The sequence below is a fragment of the Corvus moneduloides genome, chromosome 1, assembly GCF_009650955.1.
Source record: "Corvus moneduloides isolate bCorMon1 chromosome 1, bCorMon1.pri, whole genome shotgun sequence".
In the NCBI taxonomy this organism is placed as follows: Eukaryota; Metazoa; Chordata; class Aves; order Passeriformes; family Corvidae; genus Corvus; species Corvus moneduloides.
In genome coordinates this window covers 45,380,370-45,405,823 of record NC_045476.1, presented here as the reverse complement: position 1 = coordinate 45,405,823, position 25,454 = coordinate 45,380,370, and the positions used below count along the sequence as shown (strand labels likewise).

At 38.4% G+C, this 25,454-nt stretch overlaps 2 protein-coding genes across 4 annotated transcripts; one reads left to right on the top strand and one right to left on the bottom strand.

Moving 5' to 3' along the window:
* The first annotated feature begins 2,753 nt into the window (after nucleotides 1–2,753).
* RAB5A (RAB5A, member RAS oncogene family) lies at nucleotides 2,754–19,330 on the top strand. 3 transcript variants are annotated; one of them, XM_032108346.1, is made up of 6 exons: nucleotides 2,754–3,088; nucleotides 8,667–8,919; nucleotides 12,256–12,407; nucleotides 13,404–13,526; nucleotides 15,355–15,448; nucleotides 17,843–19,330. In XM_032108346.1, exons 2-6 carry the CDS (start codon nucleotides 8,757–8,759, stop codon nucleotides 17,956–17,958), a joined length of 648 nt encoding a protein of 215 aa, XP_031964237.1. In that variant the 5' UTR covers nucleotides 2,754–3,088; nucleotides 8,667–8,756; the 3' UTR covers nucleotides 17,959–19,330. The 3 variants fall into 3 exon arrangements, with proteins under 3 accessions (XP_031964237.1, XP_031964220.1, XP_031964229.1); XM_032108329.1 differs by having other exon boundaries at nucleotides 2,857–2,952; XM_032108338.1 differs by lacking the exon at nucleotides 2,754–3,088 and adding an exon at nucleotides 3,312–3,335.
* A 182-nt stretch (nucleotides 19,331–19,512) lies between these two features.
* Nucleotides 19,513–24,926, bottom strand: PP2D1 (protein phosphatase 2C like domain containing 1). The gene is given in 12 exon segments (XM_032103934.1): nucleotides 19,513–19,628; nucleotides 19,630–19,872; nucleotides 20,103–20,208; nucleotides 20,461–20,563; nucleotides 20,566–20,589; nucleotides 20,592–20,630; nucleotides 20,633–20,673; nucleotides 20,675–20,710; nucleotides 24,138–24,335; nucleotides 24,337–24,461; nucleotides 24,463–24,840; nucleotides 24,894–24,926. Coding segments are annotated over 12 exon segments (1,437 nt in total). The 3' UTR covers nucleotides 19,513–19,517.
* Between the last annotated feature and the right edge of the window lie 528 nt (nucleotides 24,927–25,454).

Sequence of the window (25,454 nt, the reverse complement as noted above, 5' to 3'; positions counted from 1 at the left end):
GTTCCAGAGTGCATCCATCACATAATCCAAACCACAGACTGCCTACATACTTAATAGACAAAAAGCATGGGAAATTTCCATTCATGCTAGCATTTTCAGCAAAATTACCTACTGCAACGCATCTGAAGTCTGCTCAAATCATTTTGAAGAGAAAAATTCTCTAATCTCTCATGTGAAAGTAATACTTTATCCCTTTTGCCCCCTTTTCATTAGTGCAGCTATATCATATGAATAGAATTCCTGCATCAAAAACTCCATTCAGCCTTGAACTTCAGATACATCTGATAATCTGTAAAATTATTTCAATTTTAGAAAGTATTTATTTATATTAGAAACATAATGATCCTTACATATGGAATAGTATGGTCCTTCATTTGATAAGATTAAGTGAAACTTGAAATGTTATGTATGACAGAAGTGTTTAATCTCTAAACTGAATTTAGTTCAAGTAATTCTAAAGATACAGTACAATATTCTTCCTCAAAAACTGTTCATATATGTACTGTGTCTGGTTGGGATGGAGTTAATTTTCTTCATGGCAGCCTGAATGGTGCTGTGTTGTGGATTTGTGACTCAACTGCTGTTGATAACATAGCAATACTTCAGCTACTGCTGAACAGTGCTTGCATAGGGTGAGGACTTTCTCTTTTCCCCCACTTTGTCATCAGCCCCACCCAGGGAGGAATGCTGGTGATGGTGAGAAACTTGGGAGCCGATTACAGCCAGGACAGCCGACCCAAACTGATCAAAGGGATATTCCATCTCACACAGCACTATGCTTAGTAATAAAAAAATGGAGGTAGACAAAGGAGATGTCTTCCAAGTTGGCTGCTGCTTGGGGACTGGCTGGACACTGGTCTGTTTATGGGGGTAACCAGCGATTTCCTTTGTATTGCCTTTTCACTTCCTCTTTCCTTCATCTATTACACTGTATTTATCTTAACCCACAAGTTTACCTGTTTTTGTTCTTCCTGTTCTGTTCTCTGTCTTACTGCAGGGAGGTTGAGTGAGTGAGTGAGTGAGCAGCTGCCAGGTTGACTGGATGCTATCTGGTGTTCGAATGTATGCCGATCAGGTGTGTAGTAAAACATATTTGGTTATCAGGAATCTACTGTTTGCTCAGCAAATCCTGCAGTCCAGTTGAACATATTGGGACTAGTCAGAGGGTTATGGCAAATAAGCAGTGTATTAGGGCACAATTACATGATTTAAAGGACAACTCTTACAAACATTCAGCAAACTCGCAGCTCAAAAAAATTTGTATACTTTCAAACATGATTCTCTGGAGCTAGTCTGGCATTCTACATCACTGGTGAATGCAAAGTCTATTTAACTTTTTTTGAAGTCACATATTGGCCTTTCACAAAGCACTTATGTAAGTGATCAACTTAGTAAAGCAGAAAGGGGAAATTGTTACTCTCAGACCAAACTGGTACCAATGGAAAAGTATATGGAAAAGAAGAACTGATGAAGATGAAAAGAAAAAGCACAATCTGTTTCACTCCATTCACTTCAGTATGTTAATGTATTGATATGTCATACTAGGAAAGGAGAAACTAGCATAGCACTGACCATGGGGCTTACATAACTTGATTTTTGCTTCATTTAAATATATGTGGTTGAACTAAAATATATTTTGAGAATATGGCAACATCAACTTGATTCAGTATTTCCTGTGATGGAGTATCTAAACAATCTTCATTAAATTGTACCAATTACTAAATATCATTATTGATAAACTTATTAAACGTCTTACCAGTTTGTTTGGGGTTTTTTAATAGTTTCTTTCAAAAGCCAACTCTTAGACCTTGTTAAAGCTGCTATACTGAAGAAACACTTACCATGATTGTTGTTTCCTCTACAACCCACTTACACTCTGTGACCAACTGGCCTTTATCCAGCTCACTCACAAGGTCATGCTTCATGCTATGAAGCAATCAAGACATTGTTTATATCCATCTATGAAGCAGTCAAGACTTGTTCTGTTAGCAACGCATTTCTCAAGTTTTTAGCACTCTGGCAATAATGAGCCAACCTCTAAGCCTTTATCAGTGGCTGTTCGGTGTTTAGAAAAGTTAGGCAAACTCCCAATGGCAATTCAGGTTTTTCTGTGTAGGTCCTCCTTTCAACTCATCTGACTAATAGCTTTGGAAACTGGTTCTTTCGAAGGATTAAACCAGGACTTGCCTGTGTGTGTGATACCCGGCTCCCACCCCTGGCACCTCAGTGGCCTCCTCAGGCTGCACTGCAGTCCCTAGAGGACTGGTACAGAATCATGGAATAGTTTGGGTTGGGAGGGACCTTAAAGATCACCCAGTCCCAAAGCCCCTGCCTTGAGCAGGGACACCTCGTACTAGAACAGGTTGCTCGAAACCCCACTCAGCCTGGCCTTGAACACTGCCAGGGATGGGGCATCCTGAACTTCTCTGAGCAACCCATTCCAGCCTCACCACCCCCACAGTAAATGGAAGATGGAAGATGCGGGGTCGCTCCCAGGGACTCTTGCCCTGGGCGCTGGGGAGAAGCGGGAGATGGGGAACAGCCTACTGACGAACGTGGCTCGCCTGCCGCGGGAGCAGCTGGGCGGAAGGGAGGGAACGGGAACAAAAGGAGGAGGGGAAAAGGTGGGAAAGAAAGGGAGCCACGTGACTGGCGCGGTCGAACCGGAAGGGCACGCCGCGTGCGGGCGTGACGTGGCGGCGGCGGAAGTGCGTGTTGTGTGTGTGAGGGTGTTTTGGTCGGGGCAGAGGCGGCGGCGGAAGTCGGCGGCGGGGCTGGGTGAGGCACGGCTGCGCCCCCGCCCCTCGCCCCCACCGAGGAGCCGCCTCCCCTCTTCCCCCTCCTCCGCCCACCCTGCCCCGGCGCGCCCGCCAGCCCCGACCGACGCGCGGACGGACGGACGGACGGACAGACATCGCTGCGCCGCCGCCCCGGCTCCTCCACCTCGGCCAGGTGAGGAGGCGGTGGCGGCGCGGGGGGGGCCCGGCGGCGGCGGCGAGACGGCGGAGGACGCGCCTTGTCCGGGCTCCTGCCGGCGGCCGCTCCCCTGGCCCTGCGGGAGCGTCGTGCCGCGGTGTGGGTGGTCGAGGTGGGCAGCCCGCCGTGCGGGGAGGGGAGGCTGCTCTCTCCCTTCTCGGCGCAAAATGGCGCCCCCGGTTTTCCCACTTCCCCTTATTCCTGTGCCTGGAAGGGAGCCGCGGGGGAGGGGAGGTGGCGGCGGGGGTTGGAGGGGCTGGGCCCGGGAGAGCGGGGATCCTCCCCTGCGTGCGGGCGCTCCTGCAGAGAGGTATCGCTGTCTGGAGCCACCCGTGAAAGCTGTTCTCCTCGAGTTGCTTGTGAGATATATGAAGGGGGAGGTTGGGTGATGGGTCCCTCGCTTTCCCTTTCACTTGCGGCTGGAAGAAGGACGGTGAACTAGGTGGGAAGTAAAATACTCCCGATTAGGCGTCGCCATCGGGGGGATCGCGACAGGCCTAGTATGCTGGGTATCTTCTGCATTGCACTGAATTGGATCTAGACACAAAGCTAGGGTAGGGTGGAGGAACAAACCTAAGCTTTTTTATGTTTTAGAGGAGAGCTGAATGGCATAAGAACTATCAAAATGTTCCAGACAGGACCATGAAAGGCTGTTCTCTCAGCATTTTTAATGATTTTTGGTTTTTTCCTACCTTACACTTCTTTCAGATCTTGGGGATGGAAATGAGAGGCTAAAGAGCTAATTAAGCAGCTGAAATGAATCAGTTTCTTTCATGTAATGTTCAGCCCAAGTAAAAATCATGGCATTTTTGAATTTTTCCAGTTTTATAGTGACTCTTCAGAGTTACAGTCAGGCTAGATTGCATGTAGGTATTGTTCTTCCATAATGAGAAATGTCAGGAGAAGGTAGATGTTGGCTGAAGTGAGGTGGCTAGAGACAATGGTATTATAGTCATCACTTACGTTTCCTGTATGATAAACCGGTTTATCTGAAAGCAATTGGTACCATTCATCATTCGGATGAGCTTATGAGGTGGCTATTACCTTTATTTGGAAGGCTGTAATTTTTTTGCAGCAATTGTGTTGATTCACTTGTTTTACTTACAGTCTCATTATGTTTCAATATAAACTGGCTTACATGTGACAAGTTGTCCCTGTTACTATCTTGACCACTGCAGTAAGGTGTCACAGTAATTCTGCTGAACCTGGAAAGGAGTAACAGACAATTTGGTTAGTAGGAGTGGCTAATATATAAGGATTTTTAGTTACTTCTTTTAAAACATTCAAGAAAGTCCAGTATAAAGAAATTTAAAGTAGATAGATAATGGTTGTAGCCTCAGCATTGTATGGTTTGTGTCTGTTAATGTAGTGTATAAAAGTTGATTAGTAAGAAACACTGTTGTTTGCTATGAGATATAAAAGTGGTGGAATGTTCCAGTTTTAAATTTATCATTAATTTTTTCGTGTGGCTTTTGTATTTGATAATGCTTTTTATCACATTAAATGTAGGAACAGTGCTCACTGTCTTAATCTCTTCAGTAGGCTGGCTTTTGTCACCAGTGTTACTTTGATACTTCTGTATTAGCTGTCTTGTAGTGGAAAATAGGCCAGTGCCTATGCTTACATGACTGAATTATGCCATTAAATTGTGTGTTTGTAGGTGTTGGCTGGGGCTGTTGGTATTTTGCACACAGACTCAAGCATGATAAGATTTGTGTTCAATCTGTTAAAATCTTAGGACTCTTCTGTAAATAAAATTCAGACTATCTAACAGCATACAAATTTCTCTTCTGGAGTGATGAGAATACCCAGCATCTGGTAAATTAGTTGGTGGGGTTACCAGGAGTACTTGACAGATAATGTTCTCCAAGCTTTGTGTTCTGGCATTTCAGCATGAACCTGCTGTGTCTTGGGGAGGATGTTCAGGAACAGAGTGAAAGTTCTGACTTAGCAGAGTGACCTATGTATTTGTAGTGCTCTAGACTGCAAAATGGAGTTCTTACATTAAACTCTGTAAAAGTAAGAAAATCTCCCTCATTTCCATCCATGTGAAGCCATCCATCTCAGAAATCTTTATAGTATTTTCTTTAGCACATTTTTGTATTAGTAGATCTCTTGCATAACTCCCATATGTATCAGTTTAAGAGCTTGTTTCAAGTCAAGCAGTCGTGTACTTGCTTTTGTGTAGGTGAATGAACATGTCTTACCAAGGTTTTCTTTCTTTACATATTCCAAATATATTGATTACATTGCATGCAAAATTGGGAGGGGAGGATAAGGGGAAGAATATTAGTGGATTTTTTCCCAGGAAATTTTCACCAGAGCTCAGTTTGCATTGCATATGTAGGGTACTGAGTGTAGTATTCCTCCCAGTTCTCCAGGTTTGTATTTTACTGATGAATTAAGGAATAGGAGAATGAATGTGACCTGAGACTTGGAGTGTGCATGGGGGACTGCAGCATTGAAATCTACTTCTGAATCTTTGTGAAACGTTGTGTACTCAGCTCACAGATGTGGAAAAAAACAGGCCAAAACCATTCTGTAGTGGCCATGTCAATCTGCAGTACTGTTTCTCTTTGGATTAAGCAGATACTTCCCTTGCTTATTGTGTATGTATGCTGCCATGTTTTGAACTTTTACTGCAGGGTTTTGGCATCATCTGATACTTCAAAAGATGATGATTTTCATATACACTTATAGAAGGTGTTAATGAATTTTTTGATATGTCAAAATCATCTGGATGTGCTCTGTCAGGTTTTCAGTCTTGCATTTGTTTTTATCCTGAGCTGTTGAAAAGTGGATGGTATGACTAGTAGTTTTTATTATTAATTTATGAGATGTATTGGTGTGACTGTTGAATGAACGAAGTTTGCAGTATGTTTCTCAGATGCCCTTCCTCTCAGGTACTGTGGTCTGCTATCAGCTTGACAGCTGGTTATTTTTGTACATGCTATCTGACTGTCTAGAATGATTTGGGGGGGGATGCTGTGAGAGTGTAAACTTTGAAGTTCTCTGATAACTACAACTTCTGTAGCTTGGGCATCTATAAAAACCGGACTAGATATTTTTCTTGACAACCTGTGTCAGCTTTGTGTTCTGAAGTAGTATTGCAAGGGGTAGTAATTACTATTTTATAAGTGATAAAACTCTGAATTAACTACAAGCTGTAAATACTCAGATGAAACTGATAAATATTACACAAGTTAAATCAGTCTTGCCTGTTTTTCTCTCCTACCTCCTTTTGCTCTCAGTGTGGGAAACAGCAAGCAAAAAAGCAGTCATAACAAATAACCTGTGCAGTGGCTTGCTTTCTTCGTTGTGTGTCATCTAGAAGTCACTTGCTCACAGGAGTACTAAGTCACATGGTCACTAGATGTTGTCCTTATGTCTTCATGAATGCTGCAGAGTCTGGAAAAACATGGGATGTATTAAGATTAAAGGGTTTAAAATTATTTCATGGTTATCCAAGCACACTGGAATGCTACAGCATACAGATGTTTTTTTTTTTCATTTTAAAACAGAAATAACTTAATTGTCTTTATTACTTTTCCAAAGGAAAAGATAAACAAATGGCTAACAGTATTCTGAACCACCTATATTCTGGTTATGCCTTGCCGCTTTCTCTATTTTAGTACAATTACAGAGAGATTAACTGTAGTCACTGATCCATCTTTATCCAAATCACAACTTCTGAAGCCTATTTCAGCAGCATGGAGGGGGAAGAGTTTTGCCTGAGAACCAACACACTAATAGTGTAAAATTGTTGGTTTATGGTGTAAGGAAGAAAGGTGTGGTATTTTTAAAATAACTGGATCCATTCCTGTATTCTGAAACACTTCACCAAAATTAGTTTAATGAATCAGAATCTTAGAGTTAACATGGTACTTAATAAGAATGGTGATAGGATTTGCAGGGGCTTTTTTGCTTCATTCTTTCACTGTGGAACACTTTCATATGTTTCTAAGAATATAGAGCTAAAATGTGATACTAGTTTATATTGTACAACTAAAATTTTAAAAATATGTATTTTTGATTTAATTATGATGTAATAGTCAAATAGAACACAAACTCAGGACAGAATGCAAAATTGTTATCTCCTACCTTGAAGAAGGTAAATTATTTTGAGAGATATGAGAAAAGGAGCAACATGAGCAAATAGAAGTGTCTAAGATGTTGAAAATATTTTTCAGACCTGTATTCTGTTTACAGTGAGAATTAGAATATCTGTTTTTCAGCTGTTATGTTATTCACTATATACTGCTAAGATTTTTGTTCTCCTTTATTCCATGAATATTAGTTTGTAAGGGAGTATCTTGCTGAAGGGTAGGGTTCTGCTAGACTGCTCAAGGACTTTCCAGAGAAAAGGTTCTTCAGGACTTGAGTTGAGGGAAGGGGAGGGTTAGGAAGGAGATGGAAGGCTTAGCATCTGAGCTAGGCCTGTAGCAAACTGGAATGCTCAAGTGCCTGATCTATGTGCTAAGGGGTTTGAAATAGGAAGATGGCTAAAGATTACTGCTTGGTTTAAAATGTAGTTGCTTTGTCACAAGGAATAAAGAACAGGAAGTCATTTGAAACTATTATGTTTGCTTACTTTTTTGCAACATATGTTTAAAAACATTTAAAGTATGTTTTGCGGCAGGAGCGTGTACTCTAACCTAACTTGCGTCCTGCATGTTAGAAAAACTGTATCCCCACAAAGTGTGCTCAATTCAAAGAAATAATCAGCTGGGGTAAGACAAAATTATAGGCTGGCTTGGGGGAGTCTTTTATTTTGTATCTACTGTTAAGTGTGTAAAAGCATAATGATTAGGGTCAGAAGTGATACCAGCAGAGTCTAAAGGCTTCCCTGTCCATATGAGTAAGTACTGTGGGTGGGTATTTTTAAGCATCTGGAAAGAAGAGTAGGCAGCCTAAGCAATATGCTGTTCATACTTGTTCTTAACAAAAATCTCTGTTGTTAATATTGATCTAGGAGACGTGTAAGTATTGGAAATAGAAATTAATCATCATATGGTAGTTCTCTGGTGGTTTGTACAAAGCAGCCTGGAATTCTTACTGGTCGAGACAATTGTTTTTCATATGGAAGGCTTCACTTTTGCTTCTTAGTACAGCTGTTAATTTCAGAGGGTATTAATGGTTTGTATGTGAAGATCTGTACTTTTATTTAAGGAAACTGATAGATGGGATAGAAGTGAATTGATGAACTATACTTGCAAAGAACTTAACTGTGGTGTTTGAGTTTTCCCAATTTGCTCAGTTTTTTGCTCATCCTTCAGCAGTGCTGACTTTGGAATATTGGTTAGCAATAGCATAATTATGAAAAGTTTTTGCTTCTTGTTATTTGTTACTTTACTGATAATTTGAAAGTCTGAATTTGTTGTGTTAAACATCAGTCTCAATTTGTTAAGAAATAACAGGAGACTGAGGTCTTGCAAGAAGAAACATAATTGGATTTTAATGTCCTAATTTGAAGCTTTAATGGCAAGACTAGGAGTTGAAGAAGATAACTGGTTCATGTGTCATAAATTCTGGCTATACTTGACAACTTACCAGTGATGGTACCTGTACTCTGGCCTGTTGACTTTAGTAAATATTAGGTCAAGTTATGTATTATATATATTGCATTAGTGAATGAGACTTTTCTTACTTGGTTTGTAAATCTAATGCATCCACTGTCTTTTCACGATTAGGTTGTTACTGGCAGAAGAACAAGGATTCAGATCTCAGTGGAACTTGCTTTCAAAAGCTGTTGAAATAAAGGACTGCTTTCTAATTTGGACATGGCTAATCGAGGAGCAACAAGGCCCAATGGGCCAAATGCTGGAAATAAAATTTGCCAATTCAAACTAGTACTTTTAGGAGAGTCTGCAGTTGGCAAGTCAAGTTTGGTGCTTCGTTTCGTAAAAGGACAGTTTCATGAATTTCAAGAAAGTACGATTGGAGGTGAGAAAATTATCCTGTTAATTTGTTTCATGTTGAGTTTTTATATTGTCCTTGCCCTTGAAAACCTTTAATGTAATTGCACTTCTAGAGTGGGTCATTGACAGCAAGGATCAAATCTGAGCCCTGTGTCAGTAATTGAGAACTATAACTTTCTAAGTTAAATGTAATTGGCACAAGGCTGTAGCAAACACCCTTTTCAAGTGGAGGTAGTAAATGTGTTCTTGAACTGGATAGTTTTGAAACCTGGGCTCGATGTCATGTTTTGTTTGTAAGTGGGCGTGTGGCTCTTTTAATTGTGCTGTATGCTTACTGCATGAAATAACTGCTTAGTAAGAATTATGAGCTTAGTTTCTATGAAAAAAAAAAAGCAAACAGCATTGCATCTCGCAAAAAGCTTGTGTTTGTCACTTATGCATGCTGGCTTTGCTTTTGGTATTGGAGAACTTGATACATTTTTGGATATATTTCTGTGCTAGTAATCACAGAATTTATTGAGCTGTTTTTCCATTTTGTGACTTTAAACAAAACAGGTGCTGGCTACTAGAACTAAAAAAAAAATCTGTTTGTCTGTGAACAGATTTTATCATATTCTTCCCCTTGCCAGATTTCTTAAGTTACATTGTATTTTGGAGATGTTTGTGCTTTGAGCTGCATTCCTCCTTGGATAAATTTAAAAGTATCCCAAAACTACCCAACAGCATACAGACTTAAAGTATGGATTTTATTAATTGATAAATACTCTCCAGTAATTGCTGTTGCAGCTTGTATGAGTCAGTCTGTTCCATTGTAATATTTATGTGAAGGCCTTTCAGTGGTCTGTGTGTCTTCACACACCAACAGTTGTTGAAATGTAAAAAACTCCACAAAGCTTACAAAAATAAATACAAGCTTAATTTCATTGTGTTCTTCTTTTGCCCTATTTCTAGCTGCTACATGTATTTATTCTTTGTATCTGTCAGCATAAATAGAGAACCACATATTTTCTACTTTAGTAATCTTACTAATGTACACTTTTGGCTTTAGGCATTTTATCATGGCTCGAGGATAGGTGCTAGTATGAAAGTTTCTGTATTCTCTGATACTACACGGCTGTGTGATAATATGGAGAGCATTCTCAAAAAATGTGTCGTGAATTAACTTTCCAATATCAACAAGGTTTTTGGTTTAAAAAAACTGTTAAAATTAAGTGAAATTCATTGTTCCATTTCAGTGATCTCCAATTCATTTAACTTCCATTTAGTTTTTTCTTGTTTTAGTGTTTGGCATAACCCAAACCCTGTTACACTGTTCAAAATCTAAACAGAGCTTAAACAAGAGCCTAAGTAGGTATATGATCTTTAGTGTAATCTTATTAAATTGTGCCTCTTCTATATGACATAGAAACAATGAAATGCTATATAATACAGTTGAGAGCTATTAAATGCAGCAATGTTTGGATTCAGAAAAGTTTTCTATAGAGAAAGCTGTCTTAACTGTGTGGCTTGTAGTTGCCCAAGGCATAATTTTCTTTGTATACAGAAGGGCCTTTTAACAAAGAGAGGCTTATGTGCATTGTGAATCTGGATAAAAACATCTGAAAGGGAGTGCAGTTAAAGGTGGACATGTTGGATGGTGGTGGTGTGGTTTTGCCACTTCAGACTAGTGTAGCAAGGCCTGTTAGTTGCTTAAGACAAAAGTATGGCTGTTAAAGATGATGGCCTTTAGATAATTAACACAGATGATTAATTGTCAATTTACTATGGCCTTGGCAAGATGCAAGAAAGTTATGTTTTTTGCAGAAATTAACTGATGTTTTAAGGTAATTTAAATGTTCCTTTTGACAAAAACCAGAGGATTGCATAGAATAAACCACTTGTTTAATTTTCTTTCCAAGTACATACCTTCATTTAGGGAGTGTTTTTCTGTTAAGAGAAAAATGTCTGTGAGAACTTCAAAATCCGCTTGCTTAACATCTTGTCTGTGCCTTGGAGAAATAGAATACTGAGCTGGTTCTGGGGAGGAAGTCCTTAGTTTAGTGCAGGATGTATAGTGTTTTTTCACTCTGTTTTGTTTCCTGGCTGCTTAGAGAGCTGCCAAGTGGAGCCTGTTCTACCAGTGTTTGTATATGTAGCATTTAGAGAGATTTATGTTGATTTAACATTGGAACATCAAAGCCTTTACTGTCTCCAGCCTGCCTGCTCATCTGTGATGGATGCTAATACCCCTGAAGCAAGAGCACCTGACCACTTAAGGAGTCAGCTTCTGGTCACAGTTTAACCCCAGCCAGCAAATAAATACTGTGCAGCTGCTGCTCACAGCTGAGACAGGGACACTTCTGTATGCTAGTTACAATGTCCTTTACAGAGCAAGATTGGCTTCATTTTGGTTTCTGTAATGAGTTGAGTTGAAGGTTGCAGCAGTTTTGGAATTGTTCATAGGCTATGATGTCTCCAAATATGTAGGACAGGATAACATCCCAGGTATGCAAGTGTTACAGGTCAGTGTCTCTTCAGACATTAGATTTAAACTGGCCACAGTCCATCACTGTGCCTAGTGATCAGAGTTCCCACTTCAGCTAAGTAGTGGGCTTTCCTTAGTTTTGTAATACTGGTTTCTGTGCTGTGTGGGCACTGGCCTCCATACTTCTGATTGTACCTTGACCCGAATGGAAAAGTTTTACTAGGAGTAACTGTTTGAAGACTTGGAATGAGTTACTTAGTATTTTCTGCAACTGGAAGGCCATTATTTATGGTAATGTATTCAGCTGTAGTAGGAATGGCTGCAAGTTTCCCTGAAACTGCAGACTGTTGAAATAATGCTGAAATTAATTCTTGAGATCACTTGCAAAGTCAAAAATAGAGCTGCTTTGAGAACAAGAACTTACAAGAAGTGCTTCTTTCTTGCAGATCTGTTAGCTAAGGTAAAGTTGTCAGGAGCTGAAAATCAAAGTTTTAAGATGGTATTCAAGTAACATAAATGTGTAGAACTGCAAATATCTCAACTGTTGGATTGTAGCATGATGGGATGCTGTTACTGGTGCTCTGTAATACATTTCATCCTGCTTCAACAGACTTTATCTAGAAGGTTTAAGAGAAGGCTTATGGTTACTCAGATTCACTATTACAAAAAAGGGAATTCTTGCCAATTTTTGCTTTCTTATGTCTAACCTGAAGAAAATCTTGTTGTTTAAATAACTCCTCTGTGTTGATCAGTTAAGTCTGTCAGCTAATTCTTGCATCAAACCTGCTGTATTTTAACAGTAGGCTTGAATTGTTTTGCATCTCTGTGAACATAACTATATGTGAATATAGAGATATAAGCAGACTTCTGGTTTCAGCACCTCTGTCTTTTTTGTAGCTGCTTTTCTAACCCAGACTGTATGTCTGGATGATACAACAGTAAAATTTGAAATTTGGGATACAGCTGGGCAGGAGCGGTACCACAGTTTAGCACCCATGTACTACAGAGGAGCACAAGCAGCTATAGTGGTGTACGACATTACAAATGAGGTAAGTACTGGGTTACAGAGGCACAAGGGGAATTTAGAAGTTACCAGTCTTGCACTGATCTTTACTTATTTTTTTCTCACTGACTTGTGTGAATCAATTAATTGTTTTGTAGAATCGTAGAATGGTTTAGATGGGAAGAAGCCTGTAAAGGTCATCTAGTCCAACACTCCTGCCATGGGCAGGAATGCCTTCTGCTGGACTAGGTTGCTCATTTCATATTGCACTGTGTGATGTCAGTTTGTGTCTGTAAACTTATCTGGCTAAAAGACCATTTCTAGGGTTGGATTGTTTGGGTTTTTTTTAATATCAAAAAGACAGAAAGAAAACAAATCCTCTTGTAGAAGTGTTTCTCACCCACCCTTAAGTCAGTTCACGGAGTTTGAGCTGTTACTCTCGTCACATTGCTGGTCGCACTTTTATTTCTGACAGTGAAAGATATTATTTTACCATTGAATATTACTGCAAATTTTGATTAAGATTGGAAGGGTAGCATAAGGTATTGAGACCAAACCCTAAGGTTATTAGATTTCTTTTTATTTGAACTTAGATCAGATAATCTTGGGTTGTTTCTGATAAAATGAGACTTAAAACCCAAAACTTTAAAAAAACTCAGAAATCCTGTACCATAATGAACAGTCTTCAGTAATTAGAAAGTAATTTTGAGGCCTTTTCAATATAGCTGTTCATATACTTGTTTCTTCTAGAGAAACTGAAATTCCCATTTTCTCTCTTAACCACTTCTTTCCTTACTCTGTCTACACAAAGATCTTCCTACCTACTTACTTCAGCATTGTCCCAGCTAAGCACAGTTGAGAACTAAGGTAGGAATGTTTCATTTTAAAGGCTCAGTTTGGCAATTTGGAGTGTGCCTTTGGACTAAGGTAGCAGCCTTGCATTGGTGTTTTGTGCTTGAAGTGTAGATAACAGAGATGGGGATAATAGATGAGTACAAAAGGATGACAAAACTCAGTTGCATCATTTTGCGATCATTAACAGGAGTCCTTTGCCAGAGCGAAAAATTGGGTCAAAGAACTTCAGCGACAAGCAAGTCCTAACATTGTAATAGCTTTAGCAGGAAACAAAGCTGATCTAGCTAACAAAAGAGCTGTGGATTTCCAGGTATGTACATAACTTTTGTTCATAGAAATTGCATTTTGTTTGAATAGATAGTAAATAAACCTAGGGGGAGCTTATATGCATAGCCTGGCTAGTTGTTATGGAGGTCATGCTGTTAAATATAAATGTCAGCTGAGACTAATTAAATAATACATGCTACCGAAAAACCTACTTCTGTACAAGTAATATGGAGGAATAGACTTTTTGGAATAATTAATTTGACTTAGAGGAATAATTAATTTATTTGCATATCTTTCAGGCTAATTGAATATCTGTTCTTTGATGTGACTTTTTTCTGTCTTCTACCCAAAATTACTGGTAACTAGAGTTTCAATGGATGAGATAGCAGTAACTCTAACACCAAACTGTTCTGTCTGGCCTGTCAGACAGAGAATTTTGATCATCATATGATACAAAGCTGGTTGATGTGCCTAACTTGCTTAGGTTGTACTGTTGAAGAAGTGTTCAAATTTTAATTGAGCTTTTCATGGCATTTCTTTTGGTTTAGTGATTACATCTGTGCTCTCACTGGTATTTTATCTTCTAGAAGGTTTAATCAAGTAATCAGAAAATAGCTTCCAAAGTGAATAAAACTAACTGCAGGTAGTTTTGGTCCATTCATGATAGACTGAATTTGAATTAAGATAGTATTTATTAGTCAGTAATTAGTCATTAATTTACAGTTTTTAATCTGTGTTTGGGGTCATGTGAGATACAGCTGCATATAGTAATGAATCCTTTTGTAACTATAGAGAGTTGAACTATGAAGGTTAGCAGTGGTTTAGGTGTTTTTCTGCCAGTCTTCTAATTTTATACTTCCATGACAGTTGACAGGAGACTTCGGTGTTTTATGAAAAATTGTAGTATTTAACAAAAATTTCATACATGACTGCAGTCAATAATGTAATCAAATTTAACTATATTTTGAACAATTACAGTCTTAATGTTTTTCAAATGTTAGGGGGTCTGCTACTGTGGATTTATGGGCTCCTTGTGGGCTTGACAGGCATTTCTCATTTCAAATCACATATTAGATTCCTAGGTATTTGTTAATGTGTTGTTTCAGATATAATTACATAGATCTTAGCAGGTGTCACTTAAATAATTGTAGAGTGCTGTAGATTATTCTTATCATCATAGGTGTTCTGTAATTCAGCTTTTTTTGCAGATTTCTTATTGAATGCAAAGGCAGTTACATAATCATAAGAAGCTGTAGATTCTCAGCTGAATTGACTAATAAGAAGTGGCAAAAATAGTAAAGTTCGTATGAGCAGAGTATCAGATGAAAATTCATACTGAAAAGGGAGGTAACATGGCAAAATACTTAATACTGCTTATTTGCTGTAATTATGAATTTGTATCAGGATAATGAGACTGTTCTGATCCATCTGCTGCAGTGCTTGAAAGATTCAAGATAGTTCACAGACTGCCTTTTTCCAGGGTAATAATGGACTTGCTGACATTTGATGGCACTTTCTGAAGCTTATTTGTACTTGCTATCACAGCTAGTGTTCTGCATTGGGCTTGTATCTTCCATAAATATTTTCATTTATTATTTAGTTTTGCCTGAGATTCTTCCATCTGGATATTTCTAAGATTAGGAAGGATCTTTAAGATTCCATTTCTAGTTGTTTAACTGCTTGGTGGAATTGTAACTTTTCCATAACTGGTGAATAACATATTGTCAGGTGAGTGTTTCCGCAAACTGTCTTTCTTTCCAAATGCTGTAGAGATTGTTCCTTTGTAGCAATTGAAAGTACAGTGTGTAATGATTGTCTGAGTTTAAATTTTTTTTTTTAATGAAGTAATGTATTCTTATTTTAACTTTCAGGAAGCTCAGGCTTATGCAGATGACAATAGCCTATTGTTCATGGAGACGTCTGCTAAAACATCTATGAACGTAAATGAAATATTCATGGCAATTGGTGAGTTTATGAACAAACTGAGAACTTTAAGGGGAATAGTTTTCATGAGATTCAGACCATGACAATCTTCCTAACTTAAGATCTTTGTTTTTCACCTAAATTATTTCTGGCATCAGAGTTTCCTTAGGCCCTTTTATTTGTTTAATTTTGTTTAGGCACCTATCTGTCATCCACAAGCTGTGTCAAAGATGGCAATGTGTGCTTCAATTCAGTGTCCAAGTTATAAGTAAAGGACACTGCATGTTAAAAGTAAATCTACTGATACATTTTTAGACCTGACATAATCTTGTGGATTTCTGTAATGATGCTAACATGTAGTAGTGAGTATAAACCAAGAATTTTTGTGTATTCCATTGATATACCCAAAATTGTATTTAATTGTTAATAAACTTTTGAAAGTGGAGGAAAAATAATTAATTTTTAGGCTGGGCACTAATCTGTTTAGTAGTAACCTTAATTATAGTAGATGCTTTGCTAGTGGATAATAGTAATGTATAGCATCAAATAACTTCATTAAATCTGTTTTGTATGTTGCATCTCTCTAACCTACTTTTGGTGAAAAAACATCATTGATATTAAAATTAAATGTTTTTAAAGAGGTCTTAATCTTCTGCTTTTTAAGTCAGGAGAGCATAAGGTAATTTGTGGTGTCCTTCAAACTTCCAGCAGATGCAAATTAAATTATCACTATAGCAACACTTTATTACAAGTACTTGCTTCATATTAACTATAAATACTTGAAGAGGGGGGATAGACACAAACACTTAACTGTCTGACAGGAAAGTATATTTTTCTCATGAATGTTCAAGATAGGCCTGCATTTAATGATACAGAAATGCTCAGTTACACTGTTCTGTGTTTCGCTTGTGAAATTTCAAAATTAATGTGTTTAATGGTGCAGTTTGCATCCTGTAAAAAAAAAAAAAATCCCCAAAAAACTGAGGGTTTTTTCTTTTTTTGTAATTTGAGATGTCGGTAAGAATTCTTCCCTCTCTGTATTTTAATGAAGTCTGCAAAGTAAATTTGAGGAAAAAGATGCCCACTTAATAACTGTCTTTTGTCTGCAATGTTGTTAGGCCATGTGAGTATTTTGCATCAGTGGAGTGAAATTCAGCTTTGTCAGGGCATCAGAACAAGATCTGTGCAGCAGTAGACTCTGAATGGAAATTTTGATGAGGCTCTAAGTATCGCATGTAATTTGGAATGGCCTGCAAAATGTGGATGCAGTTCTCAGGACCGTGTGTAAATATGATCTTAAAGCGGAGAGAAAATGAAAAATGAGAATGTTGAAAGAACTGTTGGGTGCAAGCTGCAGCTGCTTGTAAATTGACTGCTTCAGCACTCATTCAGAACTTCCAGTTAAAAAAAATAATATTAATTCAGCTCTAGATATAGTTCTAGAATTCAAAACAACATTTCTCTGAAGACATTTTTCTGTTGGTGCACAGTCCCTTTGTACTGGCTCAGCAGCTTAGTACTGTGTGGGTTCTTGGGTTTTGTCACAGATCTGTAGAACAGCCCAAGTTGGAAGGGACCTCAGAAGATCCCTGTGGCCCACCCTTTTGCCCAGCACCCTGAGGTTATCTTGGACCACAGCATGTTGATGTCCGCTCTGTGGTTTTTTTTGGCTGTGTTTCATTGATTTTAGAAAAAGTTGTTCTTTAAAAAATTGACAGAAGTAACTACTTCGGGGGGGAAACCAAACTGTGGAACAAGAGTGGTTGTTGGGTCCTGGTAAGATAGGCCCATGGAAGTCCTGTTGTGTAGAACTTAGCAATTTTCTGATGGAGAGAAATCTAGGAGAAGCTACTGCTCAGAAGGGTGACAGCTTTCACCCTTATTTTTTCATGTTAAGACTGAGGAGGAACCTTGGAGCTACAAGGGCAACAAAGAAATTACCAATCAATTGACTCATAAGAGCTGAACAGAAGAGGCAGCTTGAAAAAAATAGGAGAGGCTTGATCTGGTGCTGAGGGCCATTTTATATGTTTGCAAAAACTCATTTCTGGCTGGATATCTGGGAGCTGTTTGACCCATTTCTGTGTTTTGTGCCTTTTCAGTGTTTCTGTATCTTTTTGCACTAACATCCTGATCTTAAAGCCTGTTCTGTGTGGGTGGATTCCCACAGGAGCTGTCATATAGTGGCATAGCACACCTGTGCAGATACATTTTACTGCTCAAGTTACCAATGTATTTCATTCCTGGAAACCATAGATAAGATGCTGAGCATTAAGAAGTTAAGTGTCTTAACTTCTTTCATTACCAATGCACTGAATCAAATCAGATTATACAGTAAGTATACTGATATGCGTATAATGTGTTGTTTTGTTTACTCAGGTGATTTAATCTTAGTAAAATCTCAGGTTTAACTCTTATTTCCTGTTCATCTTACAGCAAAGAAATTGCCCAAGAATGAACCACAGAATGCAGGAGCCAGCTCTGCCAGAGGAAGAGGAGTAGACCTTACTGAACCCACACAACCACCCAAGAGTCAATGTTGTAGTAACTAAAAGAGCAATTGCTTTAAACTGTTCTGAATATTCTTCTGCTTCCTAACAGTTAATAACCATGGAATTGGAGTGCTTAACCTGGTCCAGTACAAGCTTCCAAACAGCGAAGAGACTTACGATAATAGTCAAGTTCATGATACAGAGTTTTCTTTTGACCTAAAATTTTAACATGCATGTATCCACCACTGGCTGCAGTGTTTCAGCAGTAGAGGAGAGATGGAAGCGGAATAAACTTCCTTCGGTTGAAAGATTTTAAAAATAATTTGTTATTATTAGGGGTGTAGAAGAACTGCTTTCTGTGGACCTAATTGGCCGGTTCCTGTAGCCTCAATACTGATCACTGTCATAATAAATAGAATTGGGTCTTCTCATAATTCTCAATTGTGCTTTAAAACCTCTTTAGAAACAGGGTCTAAAAATTACTTAAACTTATTTGCAGTATTGATGCAACCAGTTGTTTCTGCAGGTATCCACTGTTTAGTTATACATTCCATAGTTTAATAATTTTATTACAAATAATACTTGCATTAGCAATTTTAAGAATCTTATGCTTGCCAGAAAGTGGAGTTTTAGTTGGTACACTCTATGTAAATTATATCAACCAGTTAGTTATCTTAACGAATTAGTGATGAATCAAGTCTAACTTCATTTCTAATCTGTTCAGAGGGTACAGACCAGTAAATTCAACTCTACAAGTTAGGATATGGGGTTTTTGTCCTCTACAAACTGTAAGAGCTCTTCAAGTAAAGCCACAACAAACTCGGTGTCTGTGACTTCTTTCTTGTTTCTGATCATTGCTGGCCATTACAGTTTGTTTTTCCCCTAAGGAAAAAAAATAGTGCACTAACGATTATGTACATCCAACTTGATTTTAAATTTGGATATTAATGTACTGTAAATAGGTACTCTGCATTGTAGTCTACATTTGTTTAATACTTTCTGTAATATTTAAGAGTTGCTTAAAGGTATACAGAATGTACAGTTACTTAAAGCTAACTTTTTTCCTCTCTAATCAAAGGGGGTTCTGAGTTCTTCCTTTATGGCTAGAACAGTAATAAATGATGCTCCTGTATCTGTAACATAAGTACTGCTGTCTGTCAGTAATGAACTTCGCAACTTTGTTTTCCAAAGTACATTTTATTTTGATCGGTCCAGTATATTGCACTAATTCTTTTAGTTATTTTCATTATATGAAATCTACAAGGTGTGTCAGAAGAGATGAATTAGTCTATTTAAATGTTGAACTGATAGAAACTTACTTGTGCAGATTTTAAATTTGCAGTAATCTGGGTTTAGCAAGAAAAATGACAGTTCACCAGTGTTTAGTTTTATATTGAGGTGCTCAGGTTTGAATAAAGTGGTTTAAAAATTTTTTTGTTTACCGTTTCTTATTGAGAGTTTCAGAAAGTTTTATCGCATTTGTACAGTTCCAGACAAGATGTCTTGATTCACTGTATGGGTCAGCATTTAAGATGCTTACAAGTAAATTCATGCCACAGCTAAATATAAGCTTGTCCTATATATATATAGTGGCACTCCAGTTATCCTATGATAAATTTTTAAATGTTGAGGTAATTGGGTATCTTATCATATCCATTTAGAAGTACGATCAAAGTAGTAATAATCTCTCTTGAACCTGCAGCTAATGCAGTCTGTGCCAGTTGTTCACAAAGTGACTTGTTGTGTTGCATTGTAGTGTCTCTGAGCTGACTGTGTCTCTTCTGCAGCTTGTGATTTGCAATTGATGGAGTACATTTTTGTTTCTTTTTCAAACTGTGGTGGTGGTTTAGAACCCACTGGTGATACAGTCTTTAGCAGTTTTTGACCAGCATCACAGTTTGTCACAAAATGCATTGGAGTCCATTTTTTCTGCCAGCTGTGTACTTGAGTCAGAATTAGAGGGCATTGTTTTGTCTATTTTGGGGGCAATTTCATGGCTTTAGACCTTGGTGCCAGCACATCCTCTTGCAGCTGTAATGGCTGTGACTTGGACCTGTTGCACAGACGATGTCAGTTTCTTCTTGCTCTGAAGTCTGTCACTGTGGATGAAAACTTAGATAATATTTTCTGTCCTCAAACCGAGTTCTTCGGAGTCACCTTGTGTGCTAGAATTGGAGTAGTGTATCTCTATTCTTTGAATTTACTTTGTTGTTACTGAAAAGAGACAGTTCTGGATTAGGTTGTTTTTTGTGGTGATTGGTTTCCTTTTTAGGAATTCCATTTTTACTTTGCCTATAATTCTTCCGAGAACATTTTCACTAATTTTGTTTCAGGTTGCCTTTTGAGTCACTCTGAAAAATACCTTTATTGGAATAAAGTAGCTGTATTCCATCCTGCAGATGATTAATAGGGTTTGAGTCAGTTAAGTTGTCTCCAGTGAGGGATATCAGATACTGACCCACAAAGTTCTGTTTTGTTGAACACTGCTTGTGCATTCTCAAATAATGAGTGAATGTTAAGAGTTGGTGCAAGTGCTAGAAGTAATCCAAACCCCCTCAAAGCTCATTAGAAGCCAAAATAAGAAACTGGCAAGTAACATTGGTAGGGACAGATACAATATGAGGTACAGGTATGACAGATGTTTTTTTTACTGGATCTCTCTGCTTGTAGTTCTCAGGTATCCCTCTACTCACCTGGTTTATTAGTGCTGATGTTTCCACTGTTCTGAAGTGTTTCCTCTCACTTACATTAGAAGTGCTGTGCTCTTGAGAGACAGTGACTCTTTCCATTTTTATGTAAGGCTGCACATCATCTGGAGTTGAAATAATATTTATAGCATGCTGGGTTTTTTTAAAGATACTGCTGTTACAGTAACAGCCTTTTGTTAAGGACTGGAAAAAAACCTGAGATCAGAGTTAATAATCTACTGTCACAGGCAACAATATGTCCATCATTGAATCTGGTTCTGTCACAGCAAAGTTTTCTGTGCTTTTTCCCCCTCCATTCTTAGAAGACTGTTCTGGAATCTTAATCTCCTGACTGCAAATAAACTTATGAGGAGTTTTAAGTGACATTTCATTCAGCTTAAAGTGCAGTCTAATATGAAAAATAAGCTCTCTTGTTTAAAAACCAGTCAGGGTGCAACTTTTCCATTTTTCTCAAATACTTTTTTTTTCCCTCCTATGAGAATGTGTGCTTTCAGGTGTCTGAATGAACTCATCAAGAACTTTCAGGCTCAGACATTTTCTAGCAGCTTACAATTTTTAGTACCTGAAAATAATTTGGATGTGATGTAGGATTTACTGTCTACTTACATGTTGCCTTAAATCTCTTACTTGGTTAAGGCACACAAGGGAGCAAGAATTCTTAGTCATTGTGGGAAGTTGAGGACTAATTGCTTTGCTTTAGTAGGAAGAGGTGTTTTTCCCTTTCCCTCAACATTTCTGAAACCTGAGAATTAAAAGTGTTGGAAATTGCAACACTGCAGGGGACTGGTCATATCAGATTTGAACAGAGAGCATAAAGGAAAGCACTCCAAACCAAAGTGCTGTATTGTTTGGGATCCTCTGTGGCGCTCTGGGAGACCATTTCTTGGGTTAGGGGAGGTGTTCAGTCTGCTCCAATGTGTTGGCATAAGGGCAAAAGCTATGCCAGGCAGAAGGAACTTGCTTGGGAAGTGGTAGCTTTCTATACATGAAGTTGGCTGTGGTGTGATCATTTATATTGTATTTTTAATATCATCTGGCTGTTCTGGGGCACAGACCTCTAAAACAGGTTTGTAAGTAGGCGTTGCTTACACAGTGATTGTGTTTCTTGGGCAGTATTGGCATCATTGAGTGTAGGAGCCAGCTAAGTGTAGTCTGTGAAGGCAGATTTCTTCTGCCTTAAATCAGAAAATGATTCAAAATACCAAACTGAAGGACGCACCTTTTTAATTAATTATAAACTGTAGATGCCTTAAGTTGTGCTCTGTGTGTTTCCTTGTGCTTGCTTCCCCCTTCTGATTTCCATGGAGAGCTAGAAGAATGTGTAAAATATCCATTGAACCCTTGGAGGAAGACCGCCAACTGTAAGCCTAACAAAGGGCATAATAGAACCCATGTGGAACAATTTGACTGAAAGAAAGTAAAATCTAGTCCCTTTTGGAGGCAAGTCTCTTGTCTGCAAACCACAGACAGGGCAAAAGAATCAACAGAACTTAGCTGACCTATCAATATGGGACTAAATGAAGATGATGGCCTGTGTCACCATCTCCTGCTCCTTGTATCTGATCATCCTCTTTAGTTGCTTATCTGGAGCTGAAGGAACATGTCTGTACTTCTGTAAGAACACACTCCTTGGGGGAAAATGAAGGTTCATGTTGTGTGAATTTTTTCCTTTGATATTGTACATTTGGTGGAAAATTAATTGTATTAGATTAAATAAATATTATTTGACATTGGTTCAAAAATGTGGATTTTAATCATAAAAGGTGTAAAGTATCTCTGATGACCTTCAAACCTTAACTTGTTAGCAGAGCTTGAATTTATGGTATCCTTAATTGCAGCCAGCATGAAACCCTCTCTGTAAGGAATGGATGGAGGCAGGTAACAAGATCCAGAAGGAATTGGGTGGAGAGTTCACCCAGCCTAAGTTCCTGCCTTTATTAATCTGTTTGGAATAAAATGTGTTTCTGTCCGAATAAGGTGGAAACAAATGCATCTGAAAACATTGCAACCTTTCTGTGAGTTAATGCTGCATTCCAGTAAAGGTGTGACTGCATTTCCTGAAAGAAAACTGAGCTAGTGCTAAACTACCTGTTTGGATTCCTGTGCCAGTAAAGTTCACATAGCTGCAGAAAGCTTGTTTGAGGTAAAGTACAGCTGTAGCAGCAAGCGTTGAAGAATGGAGGTGGTGGGATACACCACCATTACCTAGTTCAGTGTCAGTGCATCATCAAGTTGGTTTACAGTGTTTCTCAGACTGGCAGATGAGTACAAATTTTTCCTAAGCAAAACCATTTTTTTTTATATCTGGTGGTGTTGTTTTCAAATGTGGAACATGACTTTTTTCATCCTGACAACAGTGAAGCCTCTCAAATGGTTCTCCCTTTTCCTACTGATCTTTGACCCTCTTCATTAATTTTGGTCAAATTTCATATGGAGAAATACGAAGAAGTCTTACAAGTTGTGTGAATGCACACATGACAGGAAGAAAGAGTGCTTCTGATGTCAGCTGCAGTGTCAGCCCACTCCTTACTAATGCCCAGGAGAGTAGTAGAAAAGTGATGTGGTGCTGGGCATGTGCTTCAAGCAGAGACGAAGAGATTGTAACTGTAGACACATTTGAAACTCTTCATCCACCAGCTTTTTTTATGTAACTGTGCTTGGGCACTCCTTTGTGGGAAAGCAAGTATCTTGCTTGTAACCTTACAGCTGTCTTATGTACACAAGAGGGTTTAACTGGTAACAAAAATCACCAGGTGGGAAGATACAATGCCTAGAGTTGCTAGTCTGCCAGAGCTTTTTCTGGTGTTCCTTGTAGCAGGGGTGAGTGCAGAAGCATTAGGAGTGTTTCATTGTTTCTGATTGTAATAAATAACTGATTCTGTACTAAAGAAAAGAAAGGCTCTGCTTCATAAGGAAACAGGTCTGAATAGTTCTTTCATAACAGTAAAATACAACAGATTCCTACTTTCTGAAAGTAATCGTTCAGATTGTTCCTTCAAATCATGTTTTCAGTTTGCTGGTAGCAAAATGTGGTGGTACTTAGTCCAATGAAATAAATGAATTAAAAGTATCTTAAGCATGTTTCATTGACACAAGGACTGTATCAGATCAAAAATCAAAAGTTTTGTGATTGCCTGTTCTAAAGTAATGATACCTTAAACCTCTTGACTTAAAATTTTAAAAAATCATACTATTCTTACAGAGATCACTTGTTTATTATGGAATGCTTCCTAACTGTCTTTTACATTAGTAAATTGGCTTAAATGCTTTAATTCAAATATTGTGCACAGGCTACTTATCTAATAAGCTCAATATTATTGTCTGGTAGCAATATCAGTTGTGAGGGAATTTATCATGTCTCTTTCACATTGTCAAGCTAAAGGAATTGCTGCTTTTTATCTCCAGATACCAACTGCCAACAAATCTCTAGATTAATTTATGCTTGCCCTTTTTTTTTTTTTTTTTTTTTTTTTTTTTTTTTTTTTTTTTAATTGGATGAAGGGAAAAAAAAAATCCTAGTGTGGAAAAGACATACCTGTAATAGCAGCGTGGGGTAGCCCAGCAACACCTTCGACTGTCCTGGCTAATGGACTGTGTGTGTTGTTTTCAAAATGTTTTCTTTCTTCCTCCCCAGTGTCATCTATCTCTTCAGTAGGAATTCTTTTTACCACTGAACAACCACTCCAGTGAACTTTGGAAACCTTATTCCTTCCCAGTTGTAAAAATCTGCATTCTCCAAAAGGACTTGGCATACACTTTCATAGGGACTGGTCTTGTTGGTCTCCTCCTTGTCTGGTTCTTCTCTTTTTCCCTGTAATCTGCCTTGATTACCGTGGGAAAAAAAAAAAAAAAAAACTAAAATTTGCTCTTTGTCATTATTATTTTTGTAGGAGGTACCTATTTGAGGAAGTTGGTCAAGAAATAAAAATGGAAGCTTTGCTGCAATTGTTTCTGTAGCTGTCACACTGTGACAGCCATCAAGAATCTCCAGAAAATATGTATCTGACCTACTTTCATGGTTGTCCTGCACAATAAACCTGTCTTCCATGTCTCGCTGCCATGTGGAATTTTTATCTTGGCAAATCAGTAGTGCTTTTATTAAAGAATTACTTACTTTCTTAGAAGTATTGCTGATATTGGCAAGATCACAATATGGTGTGGGAGTGGGATTATCCACAAGGAATTCAATTGAATAATGAATCTTCTGCCTGTGTGTGTCAGAGAATTTAGCACTCTAGAATTTAGGAACTGCAAGGACCTGACTCTAGTCAGCACCAGCCTCTCTACCCATCCTCCAGCCAGAGCTCGTATCTTCCCCATCTGCACGTACCTCTGTTTTTTCCACTCCTGCCCCTTGCTCCAGTCTCCCCCATCAGCTCAGTCTCTTTCACCTCACTCTGCATCCTCAGTACTATTCCCAGTCTAGCAGCTGGTGCTGCAAAGCCAAGAGTCAGAGCTGTAGAGCCTCCTCGTGAGGTGCTTCCTGATAGGACCCTGGTGATGCAGAGGGGCCTGCCTGAATTCAGTATCTGCACACTGGCACGTCTCTACCTGGCATAGGCAAAGTGATGCTGATTTCTAAATACTGTAACTTGCTCTGATTTGGGCAAATTGACAAGAATGACAAAAGATGCACTGCTGGTGCCATTTCAGCCAAATTGCCAAGTGGTAGTTCAAAATGTGACGGTCTTGGAGCTTCTCTAGAAAAAAATTAGACTTTTGGCTTAATACATTCAAAACAACATATTTTCCAAATCATATTCTCAGAAACAGCTAAGCCATTTTACCTAGAATTTTTTTCCAAGTCATTCTGCTTCAGGCTTGGAAAATTTCAGTATGAACTGCTTC